Here is a 14,741-nt window from a genome sequence, read left to right on the forward strand (position 1 = left end):
ATAGTTACTTAGGTGTAAGCATGGGGGGAGGCAGATGGGGATAGAGAGGTAGGAGGGAAGGGACGGCATTTTTTAAACCAGTTAGAGCTTTAAGAGCATGTCTGTCTAAGCCTAAGACATGTTAAGTCAAAAGACTTGTACCCTGGATGCATCTGCATGGTCACCATTAAAAGCAGAAGGCATGTCTGCAATTCAAGAATATAATCAGTGGGTCATACCTGGGTCCAAGCACATTCTCATGTAGATAAAACAAGATTTAAAGATAGTTCTTTTTAAACAGTCTTGTTTTAAAATCTACTAAATTCTATCAATCATCAAAACCCTCATAAAGAGCTCAAAGATGCTTTTGCAGCTGGAAGATACGGACAGCAGAGTCCCCTCTGCCTCAGAAGAGGACTCTCCTCTCAAGACAATTTCAGTAGAACCAGTTCACTCTCAGATTTAATGTAGAGCATACATTACAGGCAACAGTCTAAGTTTATGCTAAAACTTGAAACAGCAACCTGTCAAGCAAACTAGTACACAGTCAGAAAATTTGCAAGGAAACACATGATAAAACCTCTTACCTCTGCCAACCGATCGCCAAGAGCCTTTACCATTATGATGTTGTATTCATCATCCTGTTTCCTAAATTCATTGCATAACTCATCCACACCAAAGCAGGCCACAGCAAACAGGCCTAAGTAGTCACAGATGCCAGAATCCAGTGGTGCTACAAAGTCAGAGAGGCAGTAATATGGATCTGTGCAGGCAGAGTCCTTTTCAGCCTAAAGTAACAATAACAATGCAATAAATCAGAACATTTAAAAAATATATTACGTATTAGTGCACTATTAAAGACCACTATTTTTAAGACTAAATGGCTTAAGACATTTCTGACAAACACCTAACTAGTCTTTGAGCCATGACGGCTTTCTTGTACTTGAATTAGAAGAAAAACACCTCTCTTCAGTTTGGATCACTGAAGAACAAAACGTCAAAGAAGAGAGATGCTGTGCTGAACACACATATAGAGATGTTTTGCTTGTATTTACAGCTGGTAAGATTTAACAGCTTATTCTGCAGACAAATTATTACAAAATAAGGAACACTTGTGCCAGCCACTGGGTAAGAGGAGGAATTTTCCATCTCTAGCATTCACCGATTCCACATTTGTTAGCAAAACTGATGGCTGATAGTTCGCATCCCAGTTACGCAAACTGCAGAATTCTTCAGTAATTCCCATTTTAGAATGGCTGTGAGAGTTTATAAACCCTCCTAGTTTCTTCCGCTACAAACCATGTGCTCAGTAATCCAGACAACACAGTGTCCCAGGATGTAGGTTTACACTAGCCACACGCAAATACAAACAAAATGCATCTATCACTACTGAAAAGTTGAATCCCAAGCAAAGTTCAAGTAGGTTTATGCAAATAGGAAATATCCCACTCACTGGATCCTTTTCCAAAATGGAAAAAAGGGAATAGAAAGAGGTGACTGAATGCTGGCCATAGCACCTAACAAGAAGTTTTACAGTTGAGGATCATATCAGCGTATTCATTGTGGGAACATGACTGCTATTTAAAAAGTGGCACAGCTCCTGTTAATCTACCCAATTTACAGAGAGATAAAAGTTATTTCATGGATATCACTTAGCTGAAGATTCCTCTTCAAGTTTTCTTATTCTATGACAATTTTAACAATGCTTTCCACCCACTCCCAACTGTAGTTTAAAAAACAAATAAAACACCTCCACCCCTGAAAAATGAAGAAAAACGGTCAACTGTTTCCCTAGTTTCTATAACCTACTAGGCTACAGAAAGTACCATAAAACTGAATAAAAATCCTTTTTCCACACAGGTGAAGTTGATGTTAATTTTAAGGTTCTTCTGTAATGATTACAGTTAAGGAAAATACTAAATGCATCTCCAACTTTTAGATTTACGTCACATCCTTAATAGCGTCAATGTCTTGGAGAGAACTATGTGTACTGAAAGGAACATTTTATATAAGGAACAGCAGACAATTATTCTCTTCTACTTTGCTCTGGTGAATCCTCTGCTGAATTACTACGTACACCAGATTGAAAGAGATGCAGCTAAAATACGTAGAGTCCAGAAGAACAGTACCCACAATAGCACAGAGTTTCATGGCCTTAACCTTTGAGAAAAGCCTGAATAAATTGGGAATACACAAGATAAAAAGACTAAGGAAAATAACAGTATTCCAATAGTAAAAACCATTACAAGAAGAACATCAAATCAGATATTCTCCTTGGGAGAACCCTGGGAAAAGGCCAGGAAAAGAAACTGTAGTAAACTTGATTTACATGGGATATCAAAGTGTTTGACTAGGTCGTAAGGCCCTCGAACAGCCCTGCCTGAAAGCTTGTGAGAACAGTTTATATAAACAACTGCCATGGATTGTCAAGATACACTAGATCCATCTCCATGCAACAGATAATCTGTTCCAGGGAACTGGAACAGATAAAGTCATGTATTTCTTAGTACAGTTCTGCAATATTGGCACAGGACTGTCCTCACAGAATACTGTACTCCAGAAATCTAGGTAGTTTTTAAATTTGTTTCTGCCATGTTTGATGGCTCTGAATATGTGAATTATGAAGAAGCCAAGTCAGAAGGTAGGGAAGAAGGAGAGGTAGAATATCTTGAAAATGTTCAATCTATCAAAATAAATGCAAACCTAGGTAAGTATGATTCAAGCATGAATACTTAAAATAATGATTCTCTCAATCAGAATTAGCAGCCAACTAACTAATTCTAAACTGCCTCTTCGTATGGGGAATTTTACATTAAAATTAAGACTATCAAAAACACTTATCTCCATTGAGCTTTATTTTCCAGGTATTTTAATTATAAGTGTTTTTAACCTTCAACACATTCAAGCAGAATTTCTCATCTAAGGCAGAATCCAGGATATTAGAGAATTAAGGTTCGTTAGGTTCTAATTTAGCACAAAGGATCCGTGTGATGAATTTATACAGCACAGTGCTTTAGGACATCTTAAATATTAAAATGAAGACAGAAAATGCATGTCACATCTGAAGATGTCAAATCTATAAAGCAGTTTGTACAACTACTACAATACATAACACTACAAATACTACAATATAAATACCCGGGTCATCACTAACAAGACCTTGTTATTACTGAAAGCAATGGCAAGACAACAGCTGCAGACAGATTACAACAACCATTTTCTGCACAGATTTTAATAGAGCACTTCTGTTACATCCTTGCAATTCAGGGGGAAAAAAAAACCAAACACTTTATTTAACAAATGTTCTGTCATTGTACCTGTTGCCTCAAGCCATAAAATTTTGCTATTGGTTCTGAAGATCCCACTGCCTCTTCTACAGCATATAAATGGATATCATCTTGAACACTTTGAGCTGGCCAGAACCCAACCACACCTCTGGCTTGTAATTTCTTTTGATTAATCAACGTTTTCAGTAGATTTTGAGCATCATTATAAACTCTCTTTGCTTCTTCACCTATCAGAAAAAAAGAGAACCCTTTAGAAAAAGCATGTTTTCACAACTGGCTAAATGGGTTTAAGAATTGCTGAAGATTGGCTCATTTTCCAAATAATTCTCTGATGACTGCAACAATCTGTCAGCTACAGCAAACAGAGAGATAGCAGTATGATTATGTCTATACAGCTGTAACAACATATATCTTGGAAAAAAAAAAAAAATTCAGCCAGCATCATTCTAGTAGAGGTAGAGGACGCAGAATAAAATGAGCAACAGAGAACGTGTGTGCACCTACATTACCACAGTGCAGCAGACCCCGAACATTGATTTCAGTGTCACCCTTGCATTTTCATCATGTATGTCAAGGCCTACTGAATAGTTTCAGGAGGCAGAGCCCTCTTGCCATCTTCACCCACAACGGGGACACAGATATATTAAGTGCTCTGCTGCCATTTTCTGTCATTAAAATACCACCCTGTGTTTTGGCAGGTGAATTCTAAATAAGATGATTGAGCATTTTTCCCCATTTATTTTTCAGCCTCACTTGCCAACACTTGGTTCACTAAGTGTTGCTTTAAACAAATTATTTCAGTGACACTAGGTTTCCACATGTTTTCACTATTCCTATGTATTTCAAAACATTCAGAATCTTAATGCAGCATGGCAGGTCTGTTAGGATTATTTACGTGAACTAAATGCAATTTCAATACTCACCTACAGTTTTATCATTAAAGACTTTAGGGAAACCCCGGTTGGGATACTTTCCCCTAAGTTGCCAGACATCAAAGAAAGGCTTCCAGTCAATGTATTCTACCAGCCTCTTCAGGTCATAATCTTCAAAGACTTTTGTGCCAATGAATTTTGGTTTAACTGTAGGAATCAGAAGTACAATCCGACATGATGAAAATCATTTAATATTGCTCTTATATGTGCAGCATAACTGATGCTCACCAGCCTCCACCACTTCAAATGACCTCTTCCAAAGTAATTGTCTTAGAATTCTCACTGTCATATCGTTCCCAAGTCATACCATACTCTACAGTTAACAATGTGATTTAAAAAAAAAAAAAAAAAGGCATAAAAGGCATATAAAGTTGAAATAGAAAATTTAAGGCCTTTTGTTCTTTCGTATAAATCAACACTTACTAGCTGTTGGACTTCTGTTTTGGCCAGTATTTTGGCCAATGAAAAAAGTTCAGAAGACCAAAAAACCTATGGAACTTATCAATACCTAACATATTTATGGACATAGACCTTTCATATTTACAAATCCCGCTTTCTATACACAGACATATTACGTGCTGTGGTACTGTAGAATAGTTCTGTAAATTAATACGTAATTTATAAGAACTTTTGCAACTACCACACACTTGTTCAGATGCATGTGCAGAAGTGAAAAAGCGAGATGGATCTATGTTATGATGTAGCCACAAGCTTTGCACTTGTTTTGTCTGTGCTGTTCAATACATTATAACACAACCTTTATTAAGATGAGCTATTGAAAATTAGCATTTTGTTGAGTCTTGTAAATGAAGTGACAGAAAGCAGTGAAGTGTTAATGTCACTGCAGGTTGCAACTTCTTGTGGAATGCTGTTTATACTTCTAGTCTCTAATTTAAAAAAAAAATCAAAACAAACTGGTACAGAAACTGATTGGGGAAGGGTAGGAAAAAGTGTAAGGAGGAATTTGATATAAATGCCATATCACAACATGTGTTCCCTAAATATGGTATAGTAAGCTTTGCGCTATAATGAGCCAGTCCGACATTATTTTGCAAAGTAGGCATTAGACCTATCTTTGATTATATGGTGTTATGGGTAACTCATTGTTTTAGGATTTTTTTTCCAATTTTTTTATTAACTACTAACTTATTTTTTAAATACACTGTGAAAAATAAAGCAGAAACAGGACGCTCACATTTATGCAAAAAAAAATCTCTGCTCAGACAGACACCAATTTACTCAAGTTGTTACACTACTATATCCTGAAGTTTAATGAAGCATAATCTAATTAAATATATATATAAACCAAATACATAAAATAAAATAAAGGAAAGGCACAGTAACAACAAACAACAACATTTAAACTGACCTGGTTTATGGCCTGATAGCCAGTCATTATGGAAACCTTTTCTTCTAGCTTGCTGTAGAGACAAGTATCTCCTTTCCTGTGTGGACATAAAGGTTAATTTCCACAAAGCCAGCCATGTTTCAGACAGATAAACTGTAACTGTTAACTTGGTGGCAGAGTTTTACTCAAAATAGTCTTTGGGACAAATCTGACACAGACAGTTTCAGTTCCAACAACTCCCAGTTCACAAGTGTAAAGTAAGATTACATCACAACCATATCATTATTTTTTCCTGTATACTTCTAATGAAACTGGCCTACAAGATTCCTAGTTCCTCTGAACTACACCAAAAGTTCCTTTATTACTTCAAAACACATGATAATACAGGTACAGCAAGATATTCTCCGACTGCCTGCAAAAAGCTTAGGATTGCAGTGACACCACCACCAGTGACTGCAGCATGCCTCTAGGCAAATTACTAGATCTTCTGAAAGGCACAGGAAATTTCTAACAACTTCAGTAAGGCCCATGAATTCACTGCTGACCTCTGCTTAAAGGAGAGTGCTGCACTCAGTGATCTCAGCTTAGTGGACTGTTCCCTGTGCAAAGACAGTCTTAAACTTGGTCAAGCCAAATGTCCTCAGCAGGAGGCCTCAAGCTTTATCTTTCTTTATCAAGAGACCAGGTAAGAGCCAGACGGCTTTCAGCTTGCTTCTGTGTTTATTTACAAAGATGGCCTCAGAGGAGTCATATGTTATTTGTTTCCTGTTGTTAATTTGCACAGTCCACCTCCACATTTCATTGCTTCCTTCTCTTCACTTTCCTAAAAGAGCAGCCTCAGCTCTCTACTTTGAGACTGCTCAGATCCCTAACCTAAACAATACGAACACATCAGGAAAGCATGGTGGTGTAAAATACTCAATAGAGTCTGGCTTAGTACCAGTAAAAGCAACCAGTGCCATTTTAATTACCCCAGTGTAGCTCCCTGTTTCCAGCTACTGCTCCAGGAGAGCATTGGTCTCCTGTAGGTTGGTTAAGTTGACATGACTGCCAGGTCCATGGAGATGTCCTAGATACCACTGATGGCCATTGAGGACAATCAAGAATTTGCCAAGCATGTGTTAGACTCATGCTGAATTTTCCCTTATAGGTTAAAAAATTTGATTTCATAAGCACTTCTGGAAGTTTTCCATGAATTCTGCTGCATGTTTTAAATCAGAACAAATATACCTGAAGGTCTTCATAAGGAGCTGAAACTGAATGAGGCAAGTACCAACCCCTTCAAACAAGAAAAGAAGCTAAATCAATTACATTTGTACCTTGAGAGACTCATAGTGTTCTTGTCTAATTTCTTCATATTCCTCTAATATTTCTTCAAAGAAATCATCCTTTACACTTTCATCTAAGAGCTGGGAGCACTGAAAAAAAGGGAAGAGAAAGCACTAAGTACATACTGTAACATACTATAGTAAGGACAGAGCATGAACTTCAGACTAAGCCATCTGTCTTTCAGACTCGCTTCCAATTACACTTGACAACACTAAACTAAGCCTTACCACTAATCTGCAAACTAGATTCAAAACATATTTAAGAATACGATTATTACTGACAACACTGCTCTATGACACAGGTAATATTAGCAGAGCCAAGTCTGGCTCAGGAAAGACGTGAGAGGAGAATACTCCAAGACTTTAGAGACTGAATAGTCGTAAAAACAACACACAGCTTGGCCTACTTCCTTCCAGCAGGTATTTGCCAGCTAAGACTACCCATTTGTCTGATAGAGAGAGCATTCATCCCAAAAAACTCCAGCCGCATGTTTCATAGTACTAATGTTGCCGTATCACTAACTTCAGAAATATATCCAAAATAGAGAGAATAGCAGTTCACATCTAACCCCATCGCTCTTCACTATAAAACACCTCAAAACTAGTCAAGGACTCAGAGTGAATCATGTCACCCTGGCAAGAGAAATGGGTATTTAAATAAAGGTATCCAGTGACAATAATTGACACAAGTCAGATGAGATAACCACGTGGCAGCAAAAAATAACTGAAGCAACGTAGTTTAGAAACTGGTCTCTGTCGTGCCTCTTCAGTTTTCTGCCATAATGTTAAGCCTCAGAAGAAAGGATGAGAGGCACAACAGGAAAACAGGCCATATATTTTTGCATGGATGAGAAACTATAATTTAGAACTTACAACCACAACACTCTTGGATGCATCCAGGACATGAATTACAGGTGCGCTATATCGTGGGGCAATTTTAACAGCTGTGTGTGTTCTTCAATGAAAAAGAAAGAGTGAGCATTTCACAACTGAAACAAAAAAAGACAAAACAACAAAAACCAGACAAAACCCCCCAGCGAAATAAATCCTGACTTAATGCATAGACCAGAACTTCAAAAGAAGAAAGCAATTCATCCATCTGCTATGCATGGATGATTAAACCCAGATTTTAATAATAGGTACATAAACACTTTTCTTCAAAGAGTATCAGAATGCTTCATAAATAATGTGCCAACTCACATTCCCTCAACTGTCTTACCAGCTGACTGAAAATCAGCAACTCATTAGTTTGAGTCACATAAAATTTCAGTGAGAATATTCCAAACTAAGCCTACCAAGAACTAAAATTTTTTTTTTAATCTTTTTTGCTCATCTTACATTTTTCTCTCCCACATGCCAGTTTCTGGGTCTATGGATTAGCATTAACATGTTTCAGTGATGATTATTCAATTCCATTTCTACGATGCTGCTCTTCAAAACCAGAGGCACAAGCCCTCTACTCACCTGAAGAAGGAATTCTGCCAGTGGTCAATAAATATTACAAATTTGCACCTGCTTGGTCAGTCAAGTCATTCACATTAAAAACTCCCAATTCATCCAAATTATTTAGCATTTACTCCTATTCCAGTCCTCACTGAAATACTTCAGCATATAATGAAGAATCCCTTCTATATTGTAGTACTTCATTGATCAAATTAAAGTTTGGAGTCCTAAACTGAGGCCTAAGTTATCACGCGAAATGCAGCTGACTACCCCTGTTGCTCAGAGTCCCGGCAAACTGTGCAAGCAAGTGCAGGAACAAAGACCCTGCAGGCGAAAGCTCAGTTTGCTTTCTTGAATGCTAAGGTCAAACAGCGTTTTTTAAATCAATTTAAATCAGAGCCCAGGAAGCGATCTTCCACAGCAAAGATAAGATCTCCTTTTTCTTCAGGTTCTGTCAAATATTTAAAGCACTTGGACATGGAGGTTACTGATGACTGTGCAACACAGCTGTGTAACCAACTGTCCAGGATCGTCTTAATTTGCTTCTAGGTGATGTACTTTTGATCTTGGCAGCTCTATTTTTTAGAAAAAGAAATTGTATCTTCTATTTTGATAGGAACAGACAAAGGAAACAAACAGGGCATGGTCCTACAGTAGCACTGTATCAACTAGCACATACTAATTTTTTTATTTTTTAAAAATAAACATTACCATAACTGTCACCATTATTTCTCAGCATCTGAATTTACCAAAGCACTATAGTAAGAATGCAAACATCATCATTGTTGTAAGTTATGAAGAAACTCTATTATGTAGATTCTATAGACAAAATCCAGCCCCTCTCTCTTTCAAACTAACCTCAGTTTCCACCCTTCCAAGTACTTATGGTCTCCTTATTCCAAATAACAATGTCTACTTATTACAGAGAAAAAGTGCAGATGGTTCTTCATTAGCAGCCTCCGACATGTACACAACCTTTGAGAATGCACACATGAGGTTAAACTTAAGACTGCGGAAGTATTATTAAATATATATTACCAATCCAGTCTTCCATAAAGAATATCTTTACTTGACATATATTTTATAGAAACTGTATGTGTCTGGGCATATGCATAAGTATATATTTATAAACAGTTCACATGAATAAAATTTTTTATGTATGCAAAATTATATTCTTCAATAATTTCCACAGTCAAGGATAAAACTAGTGCTGCCTTGCTGTTAGCTACATTCATCTCTGTGAATAAATTCTACAAAATTGTTTGATGCTGGTTATTTGATATCAATTACTAGGCCACAATGCCCTCTGTACAAACACTAAAAAGATCTGAAGAAATGGCTCTCCTAAGACCTCCACTTAAAAAAAGGGGGGGTAAGGCTTTTTTTTTTTTTTTTTTTTTTTTTTTTTTTAAGGAAAAAACCTCCATGTTTGTTATCAGTATCAAAGCCATAGGAAAAGAGACTCATATGGACAAGGAGAAAAAGGATACAGTTAACCTTGCATTGTAACTAGAGGACCAATAAGGACAGGTAGTGATCCTACTCTCCACTGTCAAATTATGGGATGATTTCTTAAGGCCAAAAATACAGAATACAATGGTACTGCTACAATATGTGCTGCTCTCATAAAGAAAGCAACACTGCTAACAGCTTCTAGTTATGCAAGAAATGACCTCTGCAGCCTTCTGAGCTATCACGTACTCAAGCATATTGTACATAAACCAGTTAGCAAAGCGTGACCCAAGGCCATCACACATGCCCAAAACACATTTGTGGTACTGTTTATACTAGGTGTCAGTGAGCTGTCAACACTGGTCTTCAGGACATCATAGCAGCTGTATTATTTCATTTGAATGGATCTGAGAGAACAAGATCTCAACAAAAAAGCTCAGTCTATCAAAAGCAACATGGTAACTACTTCAAGGCAAGCAGCTAGAATTTATCCCCTATCAGCCTCCTTGAACAGGACTGAGGGCTCAACCCAGTCAGCACAGTGCTGAACAATGATCCAGGAAAATACATTAACTTTCTTAAAGATAATAGCTCCCTGATGTCAACATGACCATTTCTAGTCTCAAAATCCTGCATTTTCAGAATGCTTTGGTGAATCGAAACAGATCATTCAACCCCTTAGAAGAACAGAACCGTATTCACATGCATAGGCACGTGAACTTTTAGAAGGAAATATAGTACTTCCACATACAATATACACTTGCAAAATACATAACACTCACAAAAATGAAATGTTTAAGATGTCCATTATTTGTTGTGGCCCAATTGCATTTTACCTCCTATGTTCTAGGACTTCTGATATAAGAAATAACATTCAGTCTTAAGTAAATATATACCAGTATGCGTGTCGGGGGAAAATGAGGGAAAGGGAGAGAGAAATGGCTATAAATTTTCTTTTTCTGTGGTTAACACTATTTTCATACACATTCCCCATCTTCCCAACTGAGATATCTTACTTAGAAGTAGTTGCTCCTCCAATCAGCAAAGGAATCTTTATTGCCAATCTCTCCATTTCCTTGGCGACAAAAATCATTTCATCCAAAGAAGGGGTGATGAGACCAGACAGGCCAATTATATCTATTGCAAATTTACAAACACACATACACAAAAGGTTTAGCAAATCCACTCTAGAAAGACACAGAAATTATTACAGAAAGGTTTCTTTCATACATCAGATAGATAATAGCGAGATAAAAAGCAGAGTAGTTGCTAGTCTAGAAGCGAGGTTTGACCTAATTTGAAAGTGAAAGCGTTCCAAGAATGAAAGTGATTCCAAATCCCCAGTTTAAGATATTTCTCAGTCTTCATAGCTGCTGAACACCTACTGCTCTAGTTTCAGCAACAAATATACAGTACTTCTGATTAGCAAGCTTCAAACCTCAGAAGTTCGGCACTGAGGAGGGAAATAAGGGAAAATAATTATAAGCTCTGCTCTTAGAAACAGCAAACGCTTTCAAACTTCACCACCTATGTTCCACACAATTCATTGTTTCAGAAAGTTCCTTATTTATTAGAACAATTAATTCCTGATTTCACACTCACTGATCTCGCAGGCTGAATGCCAAGTTCTTTTACTGATTTAAGACCCAACACAAAGTTATTTAACCTTTCCAAGTCTCCATTTATCCATCTGTAAAACAAATACTAAAACATCTCTCTTGGCATTGTCCTTTTGATACAGGCTTACAGTTCCTCGGGCTTTCACGGAAGTGCCAAATACTAAATAATTACTACTGTTAATGCAAAAGTTCTGATTTATCTGAAGATAGTCTGACCAAATCATAGACAGCATAGGAATGCAATGAGTAGCAATAAAAAATGCGAGTGGGGTTGAAAAATCAAACAAATCAGGAGTACTAATGAAATCTCTCTATACCTGCTTTGTTCTCAACAGCAGCTCTCAATATCTTATCACATGGAGTCATGACTCCTAAATCAATAACTCTGTGAAAAGAAGTGAGATGACACAAGATTCTTTAAAAAACAGGTCAAATTTCTGCTAAAGGGCAAATACAATGCTCTTACTGTAAATGACTGACCTAAAATTGAAGTTAAAATTGAGATTTTTGTTTGTTTGTTTCTCTTAAGACCTCCGTTGGGAATTTTAATATAGGAAATACTTCTGGGTCTGTGTCATGGTTTAACCCCGGCCAGCAGCTAAGCACCACGCAGCCACTCCCTCACTCCTCCCCCCTCCCAGTGGGAGGGGGAGGAGAATCGGGAAAAAAAGGTAAAACTCGTGGACTGAGATAAGAATGGTTTAATAACTAAAGTAAAATACAATACTAACAACAATATAATGAAATATAATAATAGTAATGAAAAGGAATATGACAAAAAAAGAAAAAAAAACTCAAGGGAAAAAAAACCAGTGATGCACAATGCAATTGCTCACCACCGATGACCGATGCCGGAACAGCAATCTGTCCCTCCCGGGCAACTTCCCCCTGTTTATTTACTGGGCATGACATTCTATGGTATGGAATACCCCTTTGGCTAGTTCGGATCAGCTGTCCTGGCTGTGCTTCCTCCCAGCTTCTTGCACACCTGCTTGCTGGCAGAGCACGGGAAACTGAAACATCCTTAACTTAGGATAAGCGCTACTTAGCAACAACTGAAAACATCAGTGTGTTATCAACATCATTCTCACACTAAATCCAAAACACAGCACTGTACCAGCTACTAAGAAGAAAATTAACTATCCCAGCCAAAACCAGGACAGTCTGGCAAAATTTTCCACACATTAGAGTTCCAGATGATAGAGTAGATAAGAAAATTCAAGTGTAAGAGGCTTTTTCTTTTTTTTTAATAATTTTTTTGTGGTTGCACTGAGTCTGGCTGAGATGGACTTAATTTTCTTCTTAGCAGCTGGTATGGTGCTGTGTTTTAGATCTGTGACCAAAACAATGCTGAGAACACACTAATGTTTTAACTATTGATAAACAGCGTTTGTCCAGCATCAAGGCCTTCTCTGTTTCTCACTCTGACCCCCCAGGGAATAGACTGGGGGGTGCACAAGAGGTTGGGAGTAGACACAACCAGGCAGATGACCCAAATTAACCAAAGAAATATTCCATGGCATATGATGTCATGCTCAGCGATAAAAAGGGAGAGGAAGGGGTTTAGTGGGAGTTAGCCATCTTTTGCTCAGGAACTGGCTAGGCATCAGTGTACCCCCCCAGGGGAGGTGGCAAGTGATTGCCTTTGCATCACTTGTTTTTTCTTTCTCTCTTCTTCCACTTCTCCTTCACTTATTAAACATCTTTTATCTCCACCCACAATTTTTCTTGCTTTTATTCTTGCTTTCCTCTTTCCCCATCCCACTGAGGTTGGCTGGGTGGAAGTGAGTGAATGGCTGTGTGGTGCTTAGCTGCCTACCAGGGTTAACCAACAGCAGTGGCATTTCTGAAGTTATTTGGACAATACGAAAAGGTTCTGTGGACATCATAGCTTATGTCAGGAACATAAGATGATTCACATCAAGGTTTTTTTGTCTTACTAAAGCATGCATTTTATGAAGTGAGACACAGCACTTCCCTTGCTAGCATTTTATTCCTATTAACCCTAGCCATTGCCAAGGTTTTTCTTTTTTTCAAGTACGTCACCCCAGCCTGCTAGCTTCATTCAGCCTCACTCATACTCATAGTGACAGAAAACACTATGGCTTCAGTTCAGTAAGTCTAAATAAAGCTCAAGAAAGCCTGAAACCAATTGACAGAATTTCAAGAGATAATGAAATGGAATATACTGCATATACACAGCACTGCTACTGGCTTCAACCCTTTGTGTTTTAAAATAAAGAGATCATTTTGGCTCTTTTTAGAGCAAATTACAGCCCCAAGTCAAAAACAAAACTAAAGGAACGAATGGTAAGACAGAGTTCTGAAGCAGATTCAGCTTTGCGCAACATTTGACAGACACTTAACAAAGGGCTCTGATGGAAATGTGATCATTCATTCCAACACGGTTGCCAACTCTGCTGCATGTACACAGGCCTTGAAAGAGCTGACCTTTCTTGAAGTTCTACCTTCTGAAGCTCAGAAACAGGACGAGAATCTCATCTGTTATTTAACAAAACATACCCCAGCAAGTTTTTAAAACCTCATAGTTAACAAACAGCTTGAAAAACATACTAAAAGGTTCATTCAAATCTTACAAGACTTCCTTTTTCCCAACACACAACCCATACGTAGTCTTGCCTACTGCAATTGTCATATCTGATCTCTTCAGACATGATATGTATGTTTAAGACATTATACTTACTATATTTAACTAATATAAAACAAATACAAAAATTGATGCTCTCATCTATGTTTCAGTTGATGTTAAACTGTATTCACCTCAGATGCCAATTTATTAGGAAAAAAGTATTAAAGGAGGAGGCTATACTCCCTCTTGCCTCCCCATTAGCAATAGCTGGTATGATCTGTGTTCCCAACAACAACTTGGGGAACAGAGGACAGTTCCCAAGAAATGCCCACCTCTTATCACCACAGCTGCAGCGAGCCTGATATATTAATTAGCTAGCCTTATACAGTTGTGTTCCCAGCTACCTAATGGTAGTCTCTTTACCTGAAGTTGTTGCAGCCCAGAACGACTCCCACAATGTTCTTGCCGATATCATGTACATCTCCTTTCACAGTTGCTAGTACTATTGTACCATGATAAGGATCCTGAAAGTCGAACACGTAACACAAGAGTTAAATTACTTGGAAGCCTCAGTATGTTCGCACAGATCCTTTAACAGCGCAATCCTAATCCGTGACCGAGACTCCTACTGCAATACAAGGAACTGCAAAGCATAGTAGAGGTAATATAGTCAATATTAAAAACTATTTTAAAAGATCCAGGTAATAAAAACTTGCACAAGAATTATTCTTGCAAACTGCGCGCATGTTATTCAAAAACCTGT

General features: G+C 37.7%; 1 protein-coding gene across 2 annotated transcripts in view; it reads right to left on the reverse strand.

The window, feature by feature from the left end:
- MTR (5-methyltetrahydrofolate-homocysteine methyltransferase) overlaps positions 1–14,741 on the reverse strand; it is a 56,066-nt gene that overhangs the window by 3,373 nt on the left and 37,952 nt on the right. For both annotated transcript variants that reach the window (XM_050894802.1, XM_050894801.1), the window contains 9 exons: positions 14,402–14,502; positions 11,706–11,773; positions 10,786–10,906; positions 7,748–7,829; positions 6,866–6,964; positions 5,568–5,643; positions 4,190–4,345; positions 3,297–3,493; positions 567–767 (listed from right to left, as the gene is read on the reverse strand). In XM_050894802.1, the coding sequence (XP_050750759.1) occupies positions 567–767; positions 3,297–3,493; positions 4,190–4,345; positions 5,568–5,643; positions 6,866–6,964; positions 7,748–7,829; positions 10,786–10,906; positions 11,706–11,773; positions 14,402–14,502 (1,101 nt within the window). The remainder of the gene's footprint in view (positions 1–566; positions 768–3,296; positions 3,494–4,189; positions 4,346–5,567; positions 5,644–6,865; positions 6,965–7,747; positions 7,830–10,785; positions 10,907–11,705; positions 11,774–14,401; positions 14,503–14,741) is intronic.

The sequence above is a fragment of the Gymnogyps californianus genome, chromosome 3 (assembly GCF_018139145.2).
Source record: "Gymnogyps californianus isolate 813 chromosome 3, ASM1813914v2, whole genome shotgun sequence".
NCBI classification, from domain to species: domain Eukaryota; kingdom Metazoa; phylum Chordata; class Aves; order Accipitriformes; family Cathartidae; genus Gymnogyps; species Gymnogyps californianus.